Source organism: Corvus hawaiiensis, chromosome 12 (genome assembly GCF_020740725.1).
Source record: "Corvus hawaiiensis isolate bCorHaw1 chromosome 12, bCorHaw1.pri.cur, whole genome shotgun sequence".
Classification (NCBI taxonomy): Eukaryota; Metazoa; Chordata; class Aves; order Passeriformes; family Corvidae; genus Corvus; species Corvus hawaiiensis.
The window spans coordinates 1,529,076-1,553,247 of record NC_063224.1 but is presented as its reverse complement, the minus strand read 5'-3'; the positions used below and the strand labels follow the sequence as shown (position 1 = coordinate 1,553,247).

Below are 24,172 nucleotides of genomic sequence, written 5' to 3'. Positions count from 1 at the left end.
GCCACAGCCCCAGGATTTTCCCACAGTGGGGAGGGGTGGCACGGTGGCATCCGGGGCCAGACTGGGGCTGCTTCCATGGGACTGAGACCTGCAGAGGAAAAGTGGGAGAGAAGGTTGAGGGTGACGAGACAGAGATGTTTTATTTTTGGGGATGTGTTAGGCTGGGGATGAGCAGCCACAGGCTGCGACGGGCACACGGGCTGATGAGGGATTCATGGGAACACTGGCTCAGGATGTCACCAGTCCCAGTTCTCCACTGGGATAACTGCTCCCTGTCATCTGCACAGCCTTGGATGCAGCCACCCAAGGGCTAAACCCAACTTCCCGTGAGACCCAGCAGCACCGTGGGACCAGCAGAGACGGATGCAGGTGTTAAATATTCATCAGAGGTGTGGAATTTACTGGAAGCATCCATTAGGAGGTAATGCCCAATCCGCAGCGCGCTCCCGCAGCCGGGCCATGCCGAGGTGGGTGGAAGGCGGCGGGGGAGGAAGACGGATGCTCCGGAGGAGGCTGCAGAGCCACAAACCAGATGCACTGCTAGGAATCAATGAGGAGCTACAGACTTTAGGCGCTCAACCACTGGGAATGAAGAGAAGGAATAAACAGACAAGGAGATGAATAACACCCCGGAAAGCAGGGGAAGGAACGGGGGAGCAGCAGGGATACAGATCCGGGAGGAGACAATCCCTGGAACTGGGGTGGGTTGGAATGGCACAGTTTGGTCCAGGGGGATGCAGATCCTGAAGGAGATGATCCCTGGGAGCAGGGCGGGTTGGAATGGCACGGTTTGGTCCAGGGGGGTGCGGCACTCCCAGGAGCAATGTCGAGCATCCCAGAGGGATGCTGAGCAGTCCTGAGGACACACACCTTGTCAGGGGAGGCTGTTGGGCTTGGAGTGAGCTGTGGTGTGTGTGGGCAGGGCCGGGGCCAGGGCATCCCATAGGCATCCCTTGGGCATCCCACGGGCACCAGGACCGGCCGCACCGGCCGCGCTCGGCAGCGTGCCCCGGGGTCGGGGCTGGCACACGGAGGGGGTTGTTTTCCTCATCTCTCCGGTAATTTTTCCCTCTGACTATGATGCATAGCGGTGCTAATTCGGCACGTTGCCATTAATTCCAGCACAGCTGCCGCTCTCTCCCTCAAGGCATTTCGCTAATACTCGGCTTCAGAGCCTCTCAGCAAATTAACATCATTTGTTCTGCAGAACATGTTTTATTTCTACACTACATGCATAGCTTATTACTCCTCCAGAAACTCGGGGTGTGCAGGAGGCAGCGCCATGGGCATGGCCCTCCAGAGCCGGCCCTGCTCCCCAGCTCGCCGTGCCCACCCCTGGGCAGGCACAGGGACACAGCACTGTCCCTCGTGCCACCTCACACTGACCCGAGCTGGAGCTGCAGGGATTTTCTCCCAGTACCGGGAGGCTGTGGTGCTGTTGAAACACCCAGAGCTGGTGATGTGAGGGGGGAATGGTGGCGTTGTGCTGGATCGGTCACTGGCTGGCATCTCCTGCAACCCCCGGCGTGATGCCACCTCTCAGTGCTCCTACATTTGGGGACAGAGGTGACAAGAGGTCCCGGGATCTCTGAGCCAGGCTGGGGGTTGCTGGGTGTGACACTGAAAGGAGCCAGGAGCCCCCAGGAGCAGCGGAGCAGCTCAGACCCGCCGGCAGCAGCTCTGGGATGGAGCAGAGCATCTCCCACGTGGCCCTTGGTGCTGAGCCCCCGGGCTGCCGGCGGGGGGAGTGAGCTGGGCAGGGTGTCCCAGCCGGGCAGGGCGTCACCAGCCGGGCAGGGGGTCCTGCCACCAGCCACCACCCCACAGCCCCCGCCGGCGATAGTTTCAGGTCTTTCGCTTTGATTAAGGTTATTTAAGCTTTTTACCAAAACATAAAACCTGATTGTTTGCATAAACAACCTAATTGGATTATAGTGCACAGCATCGCTAATGCCGCGGGCTGGCTGGGAGCCGGCGGGAGCGGGGAGCACCGGGAGCCCCGGGAGCACCGGGAGCGCCGGGAACCGGCATGGACAGGGGACTGGTGAGACCCCTCCGTGCTCCACGCCGGGGTCTGCACCCAGCTGCCCCCTTCTCACAGCCACGGAGGGACCCTCCTCGGGGTGGGCGACCACCGGTGTCCCCACACGCGGCTCTGGCTGTGCCCTTGGTGTTGCCTCACCTGCAAGGCGAGAGGGGACAAAGCCCCTGCTCCGGCACCGCTGGTGGGAGGAGGAAGAGGAAGGTGGAGGTGCCGAGCGGGAAGCAGGGGGCCGGGAGCTTTGCAGGAATGCTGCCTGCGCAGCGTTTCCATGGCTGGGAGCTGCAGAAGGCTTTCATGGCAAGAGGCGGAGAGGCTCCATGAATATTTCATTAGGAAAGCAATGTGGTGTGCTGCAGAGAACATCTGGCTGGAGTCCCTGGAGACCCCTGCCTTGTGCAGGAAGCAGGAACTGTGAAATACGGAGGAAAACGAGGGAGAGGGGGAGCTGGGGGGATCATCCCGTGACACGGGGAGCGTTCCTGCCCTCCTGGCCCTCCCCGAGCAGCGCGGGGCAGGCGCGGGGCTTCGTCCTCTGGGGAATGACGGGAGCTGGAAAGGCTGTGGTGGTGCCATCCATGTGGAGGATCCTTCTCCGGACATTTTGGGGACCAGGCTGCAGCGGCCACTGTGTTTAATCCCGACATCCAGTGCAGGAATGGGCAGAGCTGCTCCTCCAGCTCAGAGCTGGGTGGCCAGGTGATCAGCCAGTGATGCTGGAGCACTGGGATGGGATGGGATGGGATGGGATGGGATATCTCCTCTTGCCCCAGTCCACATCGCTCTCAGGGAGATGCTGATGCCCTCGAAGCTGATGCTGGGGTCTCTGCCCTGGCTCCTGTAGGTGATGGGTGCTGAGGGAGGTTTGTCCTGCTGGGGTTGGTGCAGAGTGGACATCCCCGGGCACAGGGGTGCTGGTGGGCACAGCCAGGGTCCTTCAGGGGTGCAGAGCAGCAGGAATCAGGGCGCTGTGAGATTTGGGATGGCCAGCATCCCTGTACCCCTTCAGTGCCAGCCCCTTCCCCCAGCACGGGCCACGTTTGGTGCCTGGGGGCCCTTTTGCCATCCCCTTCACATGGTGCCAGTGGAGCAGTGATGCCACGCTGCTCCTGGCTTGGGAATGGCTCCAGCATTGCTCCTGCACCCCAGGCAGGCAGGAGGCTCTGCCACCCAGACAGGCACACAGCAGCACCAGGTCTGTCCTGCACCCTCAAGCCCCTTCCCAAGGCTCCCCACTCCCCCCACACTCCAACCCCACACGAACACCCACTCACACCCCGTCTCCTTCACCCAGAGCCCCGTGGCCACGACCCCGGCATCGTGCGAGTCATGGCCACGGGACCACGAGCTTCCTGCAATCCTGCCCTTTCCTCCTCCTCCTCCCCAGCACGGTGATGGATGCAGGGGCTCTCTTCCCACCCTCCCGTTCTCCTCCTCACCCAGCACCAGGCTCTGCTCCGGGGCAGCCCCGGGCTGGGAGCAGGACACATCTCCCACGTGCCAGCGCTGCTGGCGGCAGGACTTCGGCTCACACCTCCCTTCCTGCAGCCCCACCGGCCCCGGCCCCTCCGCCGCCGGCAGACAAAGCCCAACCAGACAAAGCCACAACCTCCCTCGCCGGCCCCGCGTGCGGCAAAGCCTCTGTGCAGCCCCGGCCGGCACCCGGAGCCTGTGACTGCCCGTGCCAGGCGGCGGTGCGGGCAGGGCAGGGCTGTGGGACAGGCCAGGCAGGACATGGCGGGACAGGCCAGGCAGGAGATGGAGGGATGGCTGGGGAGGAGATGGAGGGATGGCCAGGGGGAAATGGAGGGACGGCCGGGGAGGCCGCGGGCAGCCCGCGCGGAGCGGAGCCGGCCGGGATGCAGAGCCCGGCACAGACACATGCACGCACACGCACACCCTGGAAAACGAAGGCAAGTACCTCTGTCCTCTCCGGCTCCTCCGGCTGCCGCTCGTCCTGCCTCGGCCACGCCGTGCCTCCGCCACGCTGCCCGTCCTCCATGTGCCCATGCCGGCACGCGCTGCCAGACCCTCCTCTCCGCCGCCGGTGGGTTTTGGCCCCCGCTGCCTGCTGGCGTTTTGGCAGCCTCGCCGCTCCAGCGATGGCATGTGTCCATTATTTTTTTTTTCCCTCTCTCCCTTTCACAATCCGTCCTCCCCAGCCTTCTCTGCCGGTGCCTCCGGAGCCGCCTGCGGTGCCAGCTCGCAGGGAAATTGGCAGCGAGCGCGGCACAGGGATCCTCCAGCAGCTGACGGAGCCCTGCCAGGCGCAGGCAGACCTTCTGCCAGCCACCAGCCTTGGCACGGGGGGCCGTGGGGGGCTGCCGAGGCTTGGCAGCCCTTCCCCGGCACGGCGCGCCCCAGCCGCCGCCACGGCTCCGCTGCCAAATGCCAAATGGGGGGAGGAAAAGGGGAGAACGCAGAGAAAGGAGTTGGCTTCGCAGTGCCCTGTGGCGGGGACCCACCAGAGACCCCTTCCCTCTGCCAGGGCCAGCTGGGCGATGTCCTCGTCCCTCGGCGGAGGCTCCAGAGCCTGTCCACGGTGCCGGTGTCGCATGGAGAGGCTCAGCCCCGTCTGCCCCAACTCGTGCCCCCAGCCCAGCCAGGAAAGCCCATCCCAGGCATGGCAAGCACCACCGCAGCCCGGCGATGCTGCGTGGCGAGGACGGCTCCCACAGACACACCTCTTACCCAGCATCCGTCTGCTGCACAGGGGGGCCCGGGAAATTGGGAAGGGGAGAGCGGAGGAGGGACTTGTGGTGATGGGTGGGGGGTTTTGGGGTGCCCTCTGGCCGTGTGTTGCCTGGCATGGCCATCTCAGCCTTGTGCAACACAGCATCCCCACCTCGTGCCAAAATCCTGGCCCCAGCAGTTCAGTCGTGCCATGACTCCATCCATGACACAGCGGCCAACCCTGCTTTTCCGGCTTTTCTTCCCAAAATTCCTGGATTGGGTGTCTTTTTGAAGGCAGAAGTGGGTATGCGGCTTGTGCCTCCACTGTAGTGTGGATGCTCCTGGTGCCGATGCCTTTGGAGGGCCCCTAAGGCCAGGGAGCACCGATGGGAATGGCCGAGCAGGAGACAGGGACCAGCCCAGTTCCTGCCCAGTTTCTCCCAAAATAAGTCATTTACTGGGAGCCTCACTCTTTGGGAGGCACAGGGGCACTGGGGCTGCCCCACTGCCCTCCCCAGCCCCATGGCCCAGGCAGGGCAGGCAGCAGGAGCACACGGAGAGCAGCGGCCATCCCTGGCTAACAGGTTTACCCCCTAATCAGGGATGTCTTTAATGGAGTTGGCAGGAGACACCAGGAGCCCTCCATGGGGCAGGACGGGGTGTGAGTGGGTCACACTGGCCCATCCCATCCTCCTGCCACGCTTCACCTGCTATCCTTGGGTGGTGGCACTTCCCAGCCCGGGGACGCAGCAGCTCCCGGGATGGCGGTGACTGTTTGTGCCACAGGAATATTCCCGGAGCCATCCCGGCGTGCCCTGTGCCCGCGTCCCCACGCGCCGGTGGCTGTCCCCGGCCTGCCCGTGTCACACGTGCGCCTGCCATTTCCTCAAATAAGCAGCTAATCTCCATCAATCATAATTCCGGGCAATTATCATAATAGGGCCATTTTGCACTTATCCTCGCCACGTGACGCAGGAGCCGCTTACGGCTCCACTTCACGCCGAGCAGCTCCGAGCTGCTCCGGTCCCCGGGGAGTCCCCATGGCAATCGTGTCCCCTGCAGGCCCCTGGGGACGGACCGGCCCCGCCGGGTGCGGGCAGCGGCTGCAGCAGCGGATGCTCATCGTGGGAGGGATGCAGGCAAGGGGGGGACCTCTGAAACACGGAGGAAAACGAGGCAAGGAGGGAGACCTTGCCCCTGCCTCGTGCCATCCCGCCACGGGAGCAGCAGCACAGGGTTAAAGCCTGAAATGGGGACACTCCATCTGGTTTCTGCCACCACAGGGCCCTGGCAGCCCTGGCAGCCTGGCGGTGGTGCCGATGCCCCGTGGGTGTGCCGGGGGACAGGGCCAGAAGCCCTGGCACTGACCTTCCGCTGCCTGGCAGGGAGCAGCTTAGGGAGGCTGGGAAGTGGTGAGGCATGAGGGCCTTGAGTGGGGGATTAGGGGCCAGCAGATGGATGGAGATCAAACATTTCACTGCCCCTTGTTTACAGCACCCTCCTGGGCAGCCAGCGGGGACCCCGACTCTGCTCCGGCTCTGTCCCTCCGTGGGCTGGGGCAGGATGGGGACAGGGACACACTTCCCATGGTTTTGGGGTGTCCCAGCGGGGATGGACAGGCTCCCACCTTGCTGTGCTGCATCTTCACTCCAAGCAGCACCACAGTGGAAGCTGCCAGTGCTCCCATCCCATCCCATCCCATCCCATCCCATCCCACCACAGAGCGCTGGGATGAACTCGCCGTCAGCCTGAGCTTTCCCACAGCCCGGCGGTGTTTGTGGTGTTTACACCACCCCAGCAATTACTCTCCTTTTTTCCTTTAATAAATACGGATGTGCCACAAGTAAACTCCAGCGCAATAAAAGCTTTCTGCTGGATCCACAATTAATCACCGAGCTGAGCAAGGCGGGCAGAGCAGGCGGAAAACCCTCCCGCCAGCGCGGGCTGTGGGGCTCACACCCGGCTGGGAGGGACGTGAGAATGCGTGGTGGCAGCTTGGGGACAGTCCAGTGCCCTGGGGACCATGGCAGCAGCTGAGGCCTTAGGCCAGGGGTCCTTAGGCGGCCAGGGCTGTGTTACACCCGGGTCTCAGCTTCGCTCCCAGCTGTGCTGGCACATCTGGACTGACCCCTCCTCGATGCAGTCGGGGAGCAGCTCCCTCCCTCCCTCCCTCCCAGCTCTGGAACCCCCGGATAGGCGGCAGTGGCCAGGGCTGAGCATCATCTCCGGGGATGTGGCTGGCTCCAGATGGCCGGTGGGCACCAGGTGCTGGGGGCCAGAGCGGCAGAGGGTGGCTCGGGGTGACATCTGCTGAGCACGTGGCCAGCTGGCCCCGCCGCCTGCCACCACGGGGGGAGCACGGCCCTGTCACCCCCATGGAGCCACTCCTGGCACATCCTTGGATGTCCCAGCTCTGTCCCCACCACGTGCACCCTGTGCCCGGAAGTTCCTGGACCGCCACGGAGGTGTTGGCACCCTGCTGGCACCCTGGGGAGGGGGTTAATCCCTGCAGGGGCCCGGGGGAGGCTGGTGACAGACATGTGGAGCATGCCAGTGGTGGTGGCAGGGCCGGGGTGGGTGCTGGGCACACCTGCAGGGCTGCCCTGAGCCCTCTGCAGCAACGCCGCTGGCACCGGGGCCGACCCGGCGCTGCTGGGAGCCTCCTGCAGCAGCTCTGCACGGGGCAGGTGGGTGGTGGGGGGAGAGATTGGGGGGTAAAATGGGGAGGGGGGTGAGAGCTGTGCCGTGGGGACGCAGCCATGCGATGGGGAGGGACTGGGGAAGGAGGGGTGTGATGGGGAAGCGTGCAGGGGGGAGGAAATGGGGACAGGGCCGTGCTACAGGGAGGGAGCTTTGCCACAGCTGAGGAATGCTGAGGTGACATGAGAAATGGGGATGGAGTGGGAAGGGAGCTGTGCCATGGGGAGAGAGACGTGGGATGGCAGTCATGCAGCGGGGAGGAGGGAAATGGGCAGGCATGAAATGGCGACAGAGGTTGTGATGGGGAACCATGAAACGAGGAGGGAGGCATGTGACGGAGAGGGAACCACGGTGAAATGGGGAGGGAGCCGTGCAATGCATCCGCTGGCGAGCTGTGTGACTGTGCAAGAGTTGTGCCATGGGGAGCTGTGCCATGGGGAGCCGTGCCATGAGGAAGGAGCTGTGCCATGAGGACGGAGCTGTGCCATGAGGACGGAGCTGTGCCATGAGGACAGAGCTGTGCCATGAGGAGGGAGCTGTGCCATGAGGAGGGAGCTGTGCCATGGTGCTCCGGGAGCGGGGCTGTGCAGAGCGTTGGGTGCTCTCCCCACCGGCGCTGGGATCCCAGCCCCGTTTCCGCTCCCACCCCGCTGCACCCCGTGGGCCGCGGCCCCGGTGGAAACACACCTGGGGAGTGGGTGGGGGTCACCCCGGCCGTGCCGCTTCACGGCCCGCCGCGCACGGCCGGAAAAACACGGCTCCAGCGCGGGAGCCAGGCCTGGGAGGGACGTGCCATGTGCCACCACGGGCACCTCTGGGCATCCCCGGGATGTCTGTGTGTCCCCATGGACTTTGTGTGTCCCCATGGTGTCTGTGTGTCCCCAAGGTGTCTGTGTGTCCCCAAGGTGTCTGTGTGCTGTCCACACCGTGAAGGTTCCACGAGTCCTGGCCACCCCTGAACCCTGCCCAGGTCCCAAAATCCTGCACGCGGGGCTCATGGCCCCAGGGCCCGCGGGGTAGATGTGCAGCTCCACGGCGACACCCGTGCCCGCCGTGACATCCGAGGTGACACTCCAGGGGGCTGCAGGGACAGTAGGCCCCGCGGCGTCCCGGCCCCGCCCCCGTGGGCGGTTTGGGGCCAAATCCCCACAAACCAGGTGCGGGGTGGCGGCGGCAGAACATTCGTGTGCGGAACGTTCGGGTCGCGGCGCCACGTTCCCGCCGGAGCTGTTCGCGACCGGACCGGTCCCCCGGCGGCAGGTGAGGCCCCGCGGGGCTGCGGGACGCGGCGGTGCCGGGATGGCCCCGGGATGGCCCCAAAGCCAGGGCGAGCCGGGACCTGCTGCCCTCGGCCCGGTGCACTCGGACCCGGCTCTCCTTCCCTGCGGGACCCGCTGGCGGCGGGGCCGCGTCCGTGCCCGCGGTACCTCGGGAATGGCGGGGCGAGGTTTTTTCCTATTCCTGCTCTGGGATGTGCCGTGAGTAGGCTGCGGGCAGAGAGCTGGAGGGTGGGAATCAGCTCTGGAATGAGAATAGAATAAAGCCCTGTGAGGGTGGGCAGGCCCTGGCACAGGGTGCCCAGAGAAGCTGTGGCTGCCCCCGGATCCCTGGAAGTGTCCAAGGCCAGGCTGGACACTGGGGCTTGGAGCAGCCTGGGATAGTGGAAGGTGGGACTGGATGGGCCTTAAGGTCCTTTCCAATCCAAACCTTTCCCCAGTTTTTGTTTTGTGAGAAGGGAAGGACAGTCAGCATCTCGGCCATTATTTGAAACCTTTTCCAAGTCTCTTTCTCTTAGTTACTTTATGATTTTCTAAGAATACAGTATTTTAAAATTATTTTCTAAAAACAAAGTAATTTTTACATCTCTGTTGTAGGAACAGCCGGGAATCCCTCTGTATTCACATGCCTGTGGATGAGGAAGGGGTGGGATCCTGCAGGTCAGCCGTGCACTGCTCACAGCTGGAGCGATGATTATTCCCATAACCCAGTTTGGAATAGCTCAGAGTAACTCCAAGGATCATTTTACTCCAGGAGATGCATTTTGTGGCCTTTGTCCTCAGAAAGTGCAGAGGGCGATGGCACAAAGGGGACAGGGGTGTGCAGTGGGTCAGCTCCCAGTTCGCACTGGTTTTGTTGTGCTGGGAGCTGGGGAGAGCCCTCCAGCTGCTTTGAATTCCTCAGTCGCAGGAGGATGAGGGCTTGGATTTTCCCTTCCCAGGGGGGTTTGAACCTTCCCTTCCGAGGCAGCAGAGCCACAACTCTGCACTGCCACCATCTTCCCATGAGCTCTAGGGACAAACTTTGTTTCCGGGTGTGCTGTGCCAGAGCTGGTGGCAGCAGTTATCCCTGAGCACTGGGAGGGGATGGGAAACAGCCCCTGCTGGATTTGCTTCCCCCTGTCCCAAGTGTGTGCACGCACCATCACCCCAGCTCTCTGAAATCCATCATTCCCAGGCCTGGCTGAAGGGGCTGCTGTTCGTTAATTCGTTAATTAAATACAGGCTGGTGGGAATGGGGTTTTTGGAAGGAGCTGGAGGAACAGTGGGAGCACTGAGAGCGTCAGCCACGCTCATCCTGGGAAAACACAGCTTCCAGTTCATGTCCCTCCTACTGCTCAGGGCATTCACACCTTGCCATGGCCACGGGTTCAGTTTAGGCTGTGAATTAGGTCGGGTTTTTACACTTTAGTCTCTCCAGAGCAATGCAAAGGCGTCGCACGAGCTCTGCTGTGACCTGCTTTGTTTTTTTCCATGCTGGTGGCAAATGTCAGTAGTTCCCACGGTCACCCCGCTCTGGGCTTGAAGCCACTGTGCTCCCCCAGATGTTTCCACCCTAAATCACAAGCTTGTTTTGCAGAAGCAGAAATTGAGGTTGATTTGCAAAAGAAAATCTGAGCAGGGCCAGTGTCTGGGTGGGGAAATGCTCCGAAGGTGGAGGGGAGAGACCGCAGGGCTCACGAAAATAAACACTTGTGCAGCCTGAGCTGGGGGCAGCCCTGGTCAGCTCTTCCCTGGGGAGCTGCTGGGCTGGATCCCCTTGGTTCCAGCTCTTCCCTGCAGTGGGAAGCTGGGCTGGGAGGCTCTTTGAGCTGAGCTGCTCCTCTAATAGGCATTTAGCAAGAAAAGGGTAAAAATCAGGTTGCTATTGCCTTCGTCAAGGAGGTGTCACGGGCGCTGTTGGAGAGTGAGAACTTGTCATCCTTTGGCTGTTTCCTCTTGTCATGGAACCCCTCTGGGGATGTTTGAGTGCTGATTGGATTCTGGGCAGCAGATCCCTCTCTCTCCTGCCACCGCCCTGTTCTCTCCTCTCTGCTCCCCGGTGCTGTCTGGAGAGGATGCTCCAGGCTGTGCAGAGGGATTTAGGATTCTTCACAGAATCATGGAATGGTTTGGGTTGGAAAGGACCTTAAAGCTCATCTCGTTCCACCCCCTGCCTGCCAGCAGCCTGGGATAGTGGAAGGTGTCCCTGCCCATGGCAGGGAATGGAACTGGGCTTTGAGGTCCCTTCCAATCTAAACCATTCTGGGATTCTATGAAAACTGGCTCATCATTTAAATTAGCTGGACTGTAGGGATTGGAGGCTGTGCAGGGAAGGGTCTCTTCCTCCTGTTCCATCGTGGCAGGACCCAGGGATGCTCAGACTGCCCAGGATGTGGCACTCTGAGGCAGGGACATAAATTATACAGCAGATATTATTCAAATGAAGGCTGCCACTCTCCCTGGGTGGGAATAACCCCCTGGGTAATCCCTGCCCGTACTTATCAGCTCCCATAATTGCTTTCTGCAGAATCACTTCAGCCCAGCCGTGCTGGCAGGATGCTGCTCCCCCTGCTCTTCCCCCAGGTGTGCCGGCCCCTCTGCTGCCTCCTCCGGGACCTGTCCCGCTGCAGATGGGATGGGAAGAGGGCTGGCTGTCCCCACAGGGCTCTGCACACAGCCTGGGCCACCTACAGCAGTGGCATCACCCCTGTGTTCACCAGGGCTCTGGCTTTTGGTGACAAAGTGGCCATCGTTGACCAGAACGGGGAGCACACGTACAGGGACCTGCTCAGCCGGAGCCTCCGCTTATCCCAGGAGATCTGCAGGGTCCTGAAGTGCCCCAGCAGGGACCTGAGGGAAGAGAGGATCTCGTTTCTGTGCCCCAATGATGCCTCATACGTGGTGGCCCAGTGGGCTTCGTGGATGAGCGGGGGCATAGCGGTGCCCCTGTACAGGAAACACCCTGTGCCGGAGCTGGAATACGTGATCCAGGATTCCCAGAGCGCTCTGCTCATCGCTGCCGAAGAGTTTGTGGGGAAAATAACCCCCAGTGCCAAGAAACTGGGAGTCCCAGTGCTGCCACTTCCCAGGTCTGGTGGTGATGGATCCACGAGCCCTGCAGCCATGGAGGAGGAGCCCTTGTCGAGCTGTTCCTCCTGGAAGGACAGAGGAGCCATGATCATCTACACCAGCGGGACAACGGGGAGGCCCAAGGGTGTCCTCAGCACCCATGAGAACGTGCAGGCTGTGGTGAGTGCTGCTGCCCCTCTGCCGAGCTCGTGCCAAGGTACAAAGCCTTGGAATCTGGGGGGGATTTGGGGTTACAAACACACCTTCACATTCCCAAATTCCTGCAGAGAGCTGCGGGGCTGCAGCTCTGGAATCCTCCACACTGGGAAGGTGAACGCACAGCAGCACGTGAGGCTCTAAACCGTGGCCTGTTCATGCTGCAGCTGCATCCCAAGGCAGGTGGATTCTCCTCCCTGCTTTCCTGGAAAGCAGAAGGGATGAAACCTGCAGTAAAAAACCTGATTTCTTTGCAGGTTGCTTTTCTACCCTGTGACTAGGGGAGAATCTTTGCTCCTAATTGGAAAATATCTTAGCCCTGCCCAGTGCTGTGTGAAGCCTGTGCATTATTCAGCTCTGTATCCCCAAGGCAAAAAATCCATTAGCTCTCAGAGCCAAAAGGAATTAAAAGTTTGAATAAGCCTGCTGACTAGCTCACCACTTGGTTATCAGTGCCTGCAACTGCCAGACTCCTGCCATTAGGGAGAGAGGGCAGGGAAGGCAGGGATGCCTCCGAGAGCTGACGGTGCTCAGGGTGCTCGGATACCGCAGTGTCCCGAGAGGAATGAAGGCCTTGATGGATAGAGCCATGCCTTGGCTATATTGGGCAAAGAATCTGTTCCCTTACAAATATGCTGATTATTTGGGGGGTGGCCTGAGCAGTCCCCATCCTTTGTGCTGTCCAGCAGGAAGTCTAAAAGCTGCTCCCTGCCCTGTGGAGGAGGGCTGTGAGAGACACGACCAAATTCCACTGTTCAGATGCTTTTCTTATTTTTAGGTGGCTGGAAATAAGCTTTGCAATTGCCAGTGCTGGGCTCTGAAGGGCATTGTTGACCCAGAAACCTGATAATTATCCCTTCAGATAATTATCCCTTCAGAGCAGAGTGTTTTGGAAGCTTGCTACTCGCATATTTTTTACTAACATGAAACCTACTTTCTGTTTATCAGCAATTTCCTGCTCCTGCTGATTATCCCTTACAGGTGCTAAAAGCCTGATGTCATCAGTGTCCAAACCATGGCAACAGAATTCTGGGAAAATCAGCTTTTTGATTACTATTTCTGCCAAATCTGTACGTGCAGCAGCAGATTAATATTCGTGTATGTCCTACTTAAAATCATTGTTGATATTTCTCAGTAACAAGAAGGGCTTTGCTGGTTTAAAGACACATCCTGACAGGATGCTGAAGGGGTTCCTCTTGTGTCCTGCTGTTGTGGTGGGAATTTTTCTCATGCTGATCCTGAAGGAAAGATATTGTGCCCAGGCAGGCCGGGGATTCCTGCCGGGGAATTTGGGGCCTGAACACTTTGGGAATACCTCGGGAGAATCTTTCCTCCTGCCCTAAGGCCACGCTGTTTGTTTTCTTCTGCAGACCACGGGGCTGGTTGAAAAATGGGAGTGGAAGAAGGAGGATGTGATCCTGCACGTGCTGCCTCTGCACCACGTCCACGGGGTGATCAATAAGCTGCTGTGCCCGCTCTGGGTGGGAGCCACGTGCGTCATGTTCCCGGAATTCAGCGCGCAGACGGTGAGCCCGGGGGGATGCTGGAATCCAGCGGCAGGACCCGGGCACTGCAGTTAGAGCACCTCTGGGAATACGTTCCTAAAGAATTCCAGCCCCCTCAGCCGCTGCCCGTGCGTGGTTCACAGCAAAGGGTGGCGTTGGTTGGATGCTCGGCCCAGGGTAAATGTGCTGTTCCAGAGGGTGCAGCTTGTGGAAGTGTGATGTTGGAATGGGAATGCTGCGCTGCCCCTCCCAGCCCTGGGCTGAGGGGTCTGGCTGGGGGTGGGTGGACCTCTCTTTGTACCCACTGAGAGCATTTCCATCAAGAATTAGGGTTGTGATTTTTTTTTTTAGTGCCAGGAAAGGTGGAAGTACTGGATTCTCTCTTGTGTGTTAGTGGTGTGCTGCTGGTTGATTTTTTTTTTAGTGGCTTGCATTTCCCAGAATCCCAGAATTTCTGAGGTTGGAAAAGACCTCCAAGCTCACCAACCCACCCTGTGACCAATCCCCACGTTGTCACCCAGCCCAGAGCACTGAGTGCCATGTCCCGTCATTCCTTGGACATCTCCAGGGACAGGGCCTCCACCACCTCCCTGGGCAGCCCCTTCCAAATTTTCCCCTTCCAGTCCTACATCCGTAGTGTTCTGTATTGCATTACACAACAGAACGCAGCCTTCTGAGGTTTTTGCTGCCCAGGTAAGGGAAATCCTGGTTTTCCTCACTTGCATGGAAAGATGGCTCTTCCTCTGTGGAAAAACAAGAGTTAAGAGAGCTGTCGGGTTGGGCTCTGTGATGTGAGAGAGAGTTTGCAGATCCAGACCTCCTTGCAGCTTTTAGGAAAGGTGGCAGGAGGGGATCCTTACTGGAATGATGCATTTACAGTGGCCTTTTCTGTCTGAGCCAGGAAGCCCCAGTGCCAGTGTTCTGCGTCTCCTTTGTTCCCTGCAGCAGTGGCACACGATGGAAAGAGGGGAAGGAAAGGGACAAGCAGCAGTAAAGGTGGAAGAGGTTCTGCATTTCCCAGCCCCTGGGATGCAGCACCATCCATCCACGTCTCCCAGTGTCCTGGGTGGTGTCTGCAGGGTCACTGTTAAGGGACAGCTGGGTTTTCAGGTGCTGCTGCCACTCTGAGCAGAGAGGAAACAGAAGTGTGTTGTCACTGCAGGAAAGCCTGTGCTGGGTAACTCCCCAGGCTGCTCTCCCTGTCTGTGTTTATCCTCATGCTGGGAAGGCTTGTCCCATAGAAAGGACAAAGTGCACAGGTGTGGGATACACCTGGAAGCTTCTGGCAGTGCTGCTGCCAGGTGAGAGCGGGCCCAGCTCCGACTGGAGCGACTGCAGGGCCGGGTGATTCTTCCTGGCTCGTTTCTGCTTCTCAGAGCAGCAGCCACAGAAAATGCACACTTCCTTTTTTCTCTCAGGATGCCTCTGACACCTGAGCACTGATCCTTTTTGGGGGGACAGCCCCAGAACCCCAGAGGGGCAGCTCTGCACTTCACGAGAGTGAGTGGATGCTGTGGTAGAAGGCAGGAAGGTCCCCGGCTGCTCTTTCACCTCAATGGTCGCTGCCAAATTATCTTCCCCGACTTTCGGGTGACCCCAAAGGCTTGGGGTGCAGCAGGGCTGTGCCGGAGCAGCGCCGGAGGTGCCGGTGAGAGGCGGGGCCGGCGCTGAGAGGCTGGAGCAAAGCCTCTGGAGGGCGCGGTGCTCCACATCCTGTGCCACCGGTGATTGATGCTCCCTCGTACCCTCCTGTTTTCCTCTGCTCTCTCTCGACATCTGCAAATCAATGAGCTGACGTTGAGGGATGGGGTCGGGATCGGGGGAGCGGGACCCCCGTCCTGCCTGCTCTGATCAAAGCTTTCCCCAGATGGGACACGAAGGGACAGCGCCGGGGTGGCCGCTTGGCCCTGGAGCTGAACCTGGGCAGGGAGGGCGGCTGGTGAGGGCACCACGCCTTGGGCGGGGCTCTCAGGTGCAGGGGGCTCCGAAGGAAGGACGGCATTTGCTTCTCGGGTTTCTTTTATTCCCTTTATTTTTCCGAGGATCTCCCCTGGGAGCTGCAAGTGGTTTGATGGACATTGCAAGGCGAGCACGGGAGGGTAAATAAGGCTTTCTCCTGGAGTTTATTGCAAGCTGGCTTTCAGTTCCACTCTATTTTCACCAGCTGTTTACAAAGTGCCCTTTGCTACTGAAATCAGCTTTCAGCAAAGCAGCAGTGGAGGATTTTGCCAAAGGAGGCCGAGTTTTGCCGTGTGCTTTTTTCCTTGGCTGCACCTTGAGAAAGCAGCCAATTATAGTGTGATATAAAGAAACTCGACTGGCAGCTAAAACACTTGACAGGCTGATCAAAACAAGGCGAGGAACTTACTCTCAACCTGCTGCAGACATATTTAGCCTTGAGTGATACTGGCAAAGGTTCAAGAGAAACCGCAGCAGCACGCCCGATGTGTGTTTGGTTTCTAATCACTAACACTTCATTATACAAAATAAATACTTTATTATTACAGTGTTTATTAAATTACATAATTTGCGGCGTGCCTTATAGTCGTGGATACAGATGGCAGTCTGGTTTTGGTGGTGGGAATAATGCTCTTTTTTTTCCCTGAGAAGACATTCCCAGCCCCAGACCACGGCTCGCTTGTCGTTCCCTGTGGTGCAGGGCTAGAAGGTGGCAGCTTTCAGACCTTTACGTCTGTTTTTGGGAGCTGTCCAAGGAAAGGTTAAAAATCAGGGCTGTGGAGTAGCCCTGGTGTCCTGACCAACATCCTTCCCCTCACTAAAACAGCATGTGATGTCTGTGGCTACTGCTGGGGCCACGAGGACTCATTAAAGTGTGCTGAGGTGCCTCAAGCGTGAAAGTTGCTGCATAAAATCAGATTCTTTTTATTAAATGAGGACATCCATTACTCTGCACTAGCTACTGTACATGTTATAATTCACTTTATAGCACCATCTGTTAAGACTGTCTTGCTTAAGCTTTTCGTAGCATTTTTTTATTGCAAGTTATTAAAAAATATGGCTGCATCTATTAATCATTTATTAATAAAGGGTTTATAAATGGACCCTTAGTTTCCAGAATTAGCCGACTCGTACATGATGTACTGAGTCCTCTGGTGCTTGTGCTCCTTGGGGTGCAGTGTCTTCACAGGGAGCCCTCCTGCTGCCTGGAGCCCGTGGGAGCAGCATCCAGTGCTCCTGTCCGTGCTTCTGGGACTGGGAATGGCAGGGGTGCCTGTGGAGGGAGACTTTTCAGCAGGGGTGGGTGCAGAGCAGGCAGGAGAACAGCAGTGAGCCTGAGGAGTGTTCTGCCAGCAGCTGTGTGGGGCACGGCTGGCTGTGGTGTTACTGTTTTATTGCTTTATTGGTTTTCAGGAGTGAGAACTGGGAGGGCAGAAGCCTCCTCTGGAGCCAGAGCAAGCTGCAGCCTCAGCACCCCTGCACGATCCTCCCTCCATAACCTGCTCCCAAGCTGAGTTTACTCTTCAGCTGCTCTGTTCCTGATTGCATTTCTCACCTGCTGCTGACCTGTCCCAGATGCTGGAGTAGGAATTTCTTGTCCAGGAGTAGGAATTTTAAAGGTGCTGTGTTTGTGCTGGTTTTGTGCACTTTGGTGGCCAGAGGAGAAGAGATGAATGTCTCTGTTAAGGACGGAGTGCAGGGTGAGCCTTTTCCTCCTGGCCAAGGCTCTGAGCATCGGGGCTTGCACCGAGCACCCTCTGGAGCATCCATTCCCAGTGGGTCCCTCCCTCCATGTCCCTCCCTGCATCAGTTCAGGCACAGCCTGTGGTGTGACCATTGCTCTGTGGGAATGTCAGTGAGTCTGGAGAGACAAACCTGGGGAAGCTGAGTGTCCCCTGTGCTTGCTGTGACAGTCACACACTGATGTCCCTGTTCCTGACCAGGCACCCTTTGGACAGGAGCGTTTTGGTGCAAGCTGTGAGGTCAGTGTCTGCTTTGCAGGATCTTCTGCTGTGGTTTTTGGCCAAAGAGGACTCATTTTGAGCTTGAACAACAGGAAGAGCTTGTCTTTGCCTTGGACACCCCTGATTTTGCCTTGAGGGGAAGATGCTCTAATGGCAAAAGGTTCCCTGTCAGCTCTCTGTGTTGATAAACACGAGATCAGATCCTGGGAGGTCTCCCAGGCTTTTGTGCAGAGTTGGAAATAAGAGTATTCAGAAACCTGAAGGAAGAAACTTGCTCTGATGAGTGATGGGAGAGATTCCTCTTGTGGCAATCTCCACTCCGGGTGACCCAGTTGTGGCGCGTGCTGCCCGCTCGGCTCTGCTGGGCAGGTTTGAGCTGTGATGTGCTGCCTGTGCACTGACAGCCCTGGCTGTGCCCTGCAACCCCTTCCACGATAAATATGCCAAGATGCAGATTTCCTGCCCTGCAGTTCCAAGAGCTGCTGTTTCAGTGCCAGCCTTGCTGCTTGTCTGACTTAAGGTGCTCCGAGGATGAAGCCCTCTAAAAACCATGCCCTGTTTTACAATGTCGCACTCAGAGCCATCAAAATCGTCTTGTTTGGACCCTTCTTTCTAGGGAAGTAGGAATGCTGCATGCCCAAAGATGGTGTGTGATTTGGGACAAGCTTCCCCTGACGTTCTGTCCCCTGTGGCACCTTTTCCCCGTGGTGGGAGGGAGCTGCAGACCTGGCACAGGATGAGTGGGAGGTGTTGCTCCAGGGTCGCTGCTGCGTCATGTGCTCACAGCCCTGAATTCCTGGAGGCCAGGAAAGCCTGTGCTGTATCTGGGAGCAAACTTTGTCCTTGTCACTGGTGTTCTCTGTGTGAGCCAGGCTGGGCTGGGTGCTGGGGCTTTCTACCTTGGCTGGGCTGCACAGGGAGATGCAGGGCTCGGCAGTCGCTGTTGCCTCCAGGAAGGAAAAGCGTGCACTGCACCGAGCTCTCCCCTGGATCTGTCACTTCTGCACACATCACTCTGGGCAGCTCTTTTGGTTTATTTTTAAAAGAAAAGAAATCCAAGCAGAGGAGCCTGAGCTCCAACATCCAGGCACGCTGGGGATCGTGGCCCCCATCCAGTTTCAGCTGGAGAGAGGCTGAAAGTCTTTTCATCTGTTAATGGGAGGCTTCAGAGGAGTAATTTTATTTCAGACTCAAAGAGGAGTCGGTGGAGGGAGGAGCAGGTCACTGGTGAATGGATTATGTTTGATCACTTCTCACAGACCTGGCTTTAAAAAGTTAGAGGTTTTCTTTCCCATCTCCCCAGATCTGCCGTCTGTCCTCAGCATCTGTTCCCAAGTAATGGCTTTTGATGTGTGTGGGGAAATACAAAAAATGGAACCAGAGCCTGTCATATTTACTTATATTTCCAGGTCCCAGGGAAAGCACTTGCTCCTTTCAGTATGCCTCCAGCGTAGGAAGGGTTTAAAAGCTTCAGCCTGGAATGCAGAGGGGCCATCAAACTGTGCTGATGAATAAATGATTAAAACCAGAGTCACACAGAGCACAAACAGTTCGGGGTTATAACAAACATGAGACGAAGCCACCGAGGGCCTGATTTCTCTTTGAAGAGAAGAATGTTTCTCTCTCTCTGGATATTGCTCCTGAAGTGTTGGAGGCTCAGTCCTTGGGAGAGAGCAGAGCTCCCCTTGGTGCTCTCCCATCTTACGTGCCCATCTGCTTTTCTGGGATAATTTGGTGTTGGATGTGTGTGCATGGTCCTGCAGTCCCTTCACTGCTGCTGTTGAGTTACAGGAGCTTCCCACCCTTGTTTGGCACAGGGTCTCACCAAACAAGCAGCTGGTTTGGCCACAGCCCTGTTGCTGCCACAGACATTCCGAAAATCACCGGCATCCCTTTTCCTCGACGGTGCTTCCCACGTGGCAGCGGTCGATGCTAAACACAGACCCATCTCCCCGAGTGAAAGGGAAGTAAAGGGCTGAGTTACCCTTGCATTAGAGGGATTGTTATTTTTGAAAAGGTTTAAAAAGATTCAATTACAACTGAAAATGGCACAATAATTTTACAGAAGAGAGGAGCTGTTGTGTCTGTCAATAGAGGCAGCACCACGGGCTGCCTGTGATCTGTTTGTGGGCTGATGGAAAAATCCATGCTGATATTTGCTTCCTTTACAGCTTGCAGTTCTTCTGACTGGTTTTGGGAATCTTGTATCAGCCAGAATCTTACATGGGGTTTGCCACCTTCTCTTCTCCTTCTGCATGAGAAGATGCCCAGGTATTGAATTTGGTGGTTCTGGCTGGTTCATGGCATTGCACATCTCCCTCTGTAAAGGGAAAAGTCATTCCCTTTCCTCCTCTGTGCTCACATCTCTTCCTCCAGGTGATCTTAGCAGGTCTGGAGGCTGGTTGGGAAGGTTGCTGTATGGACTGACCGCCCTTTGGAGCAGCTTGGATGTTCCTCCATCCTCATTCACCATCTGCGAGCTGGCAAAAATACGTGGGAAAAATCTCCCAGCTGTGCCTTGTTGCGCTTGTTTTGTACCCACTGGTGTCATTTTCTCCTTTTTTTTTCCTTTAATGATGGCAAAATCCCACTGGCCAGCTCATTATATGCTTCTGAGCAGTGGGAGGGGAGGAAAATCAGGAATGTCATGCTGACGGGAAGGCTCTTGGGAACATTAGGTCTCCCACTTCTCTGCTGGCACAGGCAGCCCTGACCTGAAGCATTCACTGCCGTTATTGCTGGTGGGAAGCTGTTCCCACTCTTGCTTTCTTGCAGTGAGAAACTTTTTGTTTCTAGCCCTTGGTTATCTTGAAAGGAATCTTGATGCATCTCCTGAGCACATTGCATCGGAAGGCTGCTGCTTCCCTTCTTTGCAGAGCCCTGCTGCCCTGGCACGCAGTGCCACGTTTGCTTCCCGAATCCAGGGCTTTTTAAAAGTGCTTGGAGGCCTGAGGTATCAGGTGAGCAAACCAAAAGGGAGTTTTGGGCTGCCAGTACCCTGTGCACTGGGAGTTAACGTGGTGATGGGGACACGGGATAGCACAGGGGGAGATGGATTGTGCTGCTCCAAGCCCAGTGCTCTCGGAACACGCCAGCTGCTGGAAGGACAAAGCTGGCCCCTTACACTGGGTTGATTGATTAGTCCCAGGTAACGAGGATTTCCCACAAATCCTTCTCTCTGAGCATGGAGTTATAGTTAGAAGCCAGCAATAGCTGTTTCAGCAGGCTGGGCAATGCCAAGTCCTCTGGCCAGCTCGGGCTCTGCGGAGCGTTCGGAGCTGCCAGCTTTGTACCACGGCTTAGCCCTGCTAAAACACATGGGAAGGATCCAGATTTGACTGAGCAGGAGCAGAGCAGGTGGAGAGGTTTGGCTGTCAGCAGCTCGCCCCGGCAGCTGGTGGCACAACTCCAAAGGCAGCTGCTTATCCTCAGGACGGGGCTGTTGCTGGGCGAGCCGGACTGACGTGGAAAAAGCTGCTCCCGTGGCTGGAGTGCAGGAGGGAGGATTTTATCTCTGGCAGGAGTTGAGCTGGCATGTGAGGACAGGGGACTCTGGGGTGCAAGAGAGACTTGCTCTGTGTAGATGGGTTTTGGGGTTTTTTCAAATCCAAAATCATGTGACAAAAACTCTGCTGCATGGCCAGACTGGAAGTCTGCCTATGCTCCCACAGCTGCTCGGGGCTTGGGAAGGCAAAACAAACTCCCACAGCAAGGACTGAACAACCCCTGAGCGGCTGTTTCCCTTCAATCCCCTCGGCACTGTCCTGATCCCTGCTTGCCATCACGCGTCCTTCCCTGCCCACAGCCGTGGCTCTCGGGAGCACCAGGCTGAGGAGAGCAGATCCATTCAGCCCTGGCTTTGGGGAGATCCTTCTCCACCCTGCTGCCTAGAGTGGGAAAGATATTGGGGAAAAAAGGGGCTGGGAGGAGCATGGGGGAGGTTAGACCCCTCTAAGTGCAATTTTACCTAATCTGGCTGGTAGGGATCTTGCTGGTAGGTGAGTTTCTGCAGGGAGTGAAATGTTCCTTCTCTGGGCAAAACACCCATCAGTGCAGGAAGTCACATTCCAGTTCTACTTTCCCTTTCCCAGGGGATCTTGCAACGCTCATGTCCCACCTCCCAAGGTGTCCGGTGGGTTTCTACCTTGTGCATTCACCTCTCCTCACCGAGGGCCATCCCTGGGCTGGGGACAGCATCAGCTCCCTCCTGTTGGGTGGGACGGTGCCTTTGTGGACGTGTCCTGCTCTTTAACATCAACCACCCGGTGCTGGGAGGGGTTTTTAGGAGCCGATTGTTCTGGAGCAGTGGAGTGCGAGATGCGGGGGGAGGCGGCGCCGGCGCAGCCAAGGAGAAAGGGATGAAACGGAGCCCGAGCGAGCAGAACGGAGGGAAGGGGCAGAGTGACAGCATGAAGGAGAATCCCTGGCTCACCTTCAATCAATCCCTGCCTTGCCTCGCTCGTGTGCGGCTGAGCGTGCGCGGGGAGCGCCGAGGCAGCGCTCGGTGTCAGGAGCTGTTAGGGAATACATTTGTCACCGGCGGGGCAGGGACCGGAGCGCGGGGACAGAGGCGCCGTCAGCGGGGCCTCTGATTTATTGATGGCTTTGGATCGCTCCTGTCTTGGGAAGAGCTTACCTGGGGGGGAGGGTGGTGAGGTGTGGGAGGAATGGGCTCAGTTGTGACATCTGTGGCTCTGACCCGTGGTTGGCTGCTCATCCCAGAGGTGTCTTTGTCCGCGTCCCAGCAGAGCTGGCTGCTGGAATTTGTCCCCATTCATAGTTCCCACAGGTTAGCTGAAGAACATTATTCCCACATGACAGGACTAAAAAATGCCATTTCCATCATCTCATGAGTGTGCTGGTAGGTGGGGGATCCACTGGTGGGATGAGATCTGAACACTGTGCTTTGGGAAATAGGGGCGTGTTGAAAGTTGGGAACTTGTTCTGGACAGGGATGAGGGGCACACAAGAGCTTCCAGCTGTACTGCCATGAAATCTTAGATAGCAAAGGAGTGTTTTCATCCATGTGTGTTCCCTTCCTTCCTAGGTGTGGGAGAAGCTCCTGAGTTCCGAAGCTCCCCGTGTCAGTGTGTTCATGGCAGTGCCCACCATCTATGCCAAGCTGATGGAATATTACGACAAGCATTTCACCCAGCCCCAAGTGCAGGATTTTGTGCGTGCCTTTTGCCAGGAGAACATCAGGTGGGTGAGCTGTGTGGCTCACTGGATGCTCCAGGTTTTCCTCTCAGCATCACCTCTTTCAGTGCTGGTTGTTGTGCTTTGGTGTCTCTTTGACAGGAACAAGGGTGACATTATTTAATTATGAGCCACTCTTGCATGGGAAAGCCAGCAGGGGCTCGTTATGTGTGTCACCCTGTGTAACACACGGCTGAGGACTCTGTCCTGCAGCCCAGCCTTGTACTCCAGCATCTCTTCTAAGAGGCTGTCCTGCTTAACTTAAACCCCATGTCAAGCAGAGAGTGTGAGGGACATCTTTGGTACTGGTTAAAAACCTCCTGGGGCTTCAGGTTTTACGTAGAGCTTTTTGTGCCCCCGTGTCAGGCTGCAGGTTCCCTGCAGCAATGGTGATCTTGGATACTCCCTTATTGCCTGGGCTTTCCCTGTGCAGGTTAATGGTGTCAGGCTCAGCAGCCCTGCCTGTGCCTGTCCTGGAGAAGTGGAAGAGCATCACGGGGCACACCTTGCTGGAGAGGTATGGGATGACTGAGATTGGCATGGCGCTTTCTAACCCTTTGCATGGAATCCGTGTCCCAGGTAGGAGTCTCCAGAGGGTGCCCCCTGTTTGGAGGCGTTTGCTGGGAAGTGGTCTGGGGTTTGCTCTGCACATGAGTGAGGAGAGGCCACAGTAGGAACAAGGATGCTGGGAATTGGCACTGGGAAGCCAGGACATGGGTGTGTGGGAAGTGGCTGCTGGGTTTCCTAGGGATCAAAGTTGTGTGGGCAGAGCTGGCAGTGGTGCCCACTGGCCTGACCAGGCTGGCACACTCCAGACTGATGCTTCATTACTTCCAAAATCTCGGTGAACTGAAGGAGTGTTTCTTCAGCTCCTGCTGCCTGGAGTTGTGTTTCTGGGTGGTGTCACACAGGATTCTCCCCACAGCAATGGTTGCCCAACCCATCAGTGCTGAACACTTAAAATAGGACGTCTGCTCACTCTTATTTTAGTGCCTGTTTCTTGCCTCTTCAGGAATTCAAAATTGTCACACCTCTCTGTACACTCTGGGCCTGTTCTCTCCTTGTCTTCCCCCCCTTCTCTGAGCTACACTTTGTGATTCCTCTCCATGGCTGTACTTTCTGGAACCTAGAAATAAATTGATCTGAGACATTGCAAATATAAAATGCCCCCACTCTCCCTGTGGTTGGAGCGTGACCATCTGTGTGCCCACCCTGTGCCACCTGCCTCCCCACAGGCTGTCTGTGCAGGCGTGGCACCATATGCAGCCTCCTGGGGAACTGGTGTTACCCCAGGGGGTGTCCTGGGTGTCACAGCTTCCCACAGCACCCCAATCCCATGGGGTGCAGAAGCTGGGTCCCGCAGGGGTCCCGCAGGGAGAGGAGAAGCCAAAACTCCCCCTCGTTGACTCCTCAGCCTGAGAACAGCTTGAAATCCAAACTCTGTTTTACTTTTGCAGGGTAACTGTCATTCCCTCACCCCACCTCAGCCAGTTTTATCTTCCTCCAGCAGCCCCATCCCTGCAGGCAGGAGAGGGAAGCAGGCAGGAAAGACAAGACTCCCATCTGCAGGAGCTCGAGCTGTGTGTGAGC

The 24,172-nt window shown here is 57.4% G+C and overlaps 1 protein-coding gene across 4 annotated transcripts in view; it reads left to right on the top strand.

The window, feature by feature from the left end:
• The first annotated feature begins 8,521 nt into the window (after positions 1-8,521).
• ACSF3 (acyl-CoA synthetase family member 3) overlaps positions 8,522-24,172 on the top strand; it is a 51,546-nt gene continuing 35,895 nt past the window's right edge. For 2 of the 4 annotated variants that reach the window (XM_048316615.1, XM_048316619.1), the window contains exons 1-5: positions 8,681-8,837; positions 11,201-11,922; positions 13,329-13,484; positions 22,434-22,588; positions 23,016-23,161. In XM_048316615.1, the coding sequence (XP_048172572.1) occupies positions 8,714-8,837; positions 11,201-11,922; positions 13,329-13,484; positions 22,434-22,588; positions 23,016-23,161 (1,303 nt within the window). In that variant the 5' untranslated portion in view covers positions 8,681-8,713. The other 2 variants (XM_048316616.1, XM_048316618.1) reach the window with 2 other exon arrangements.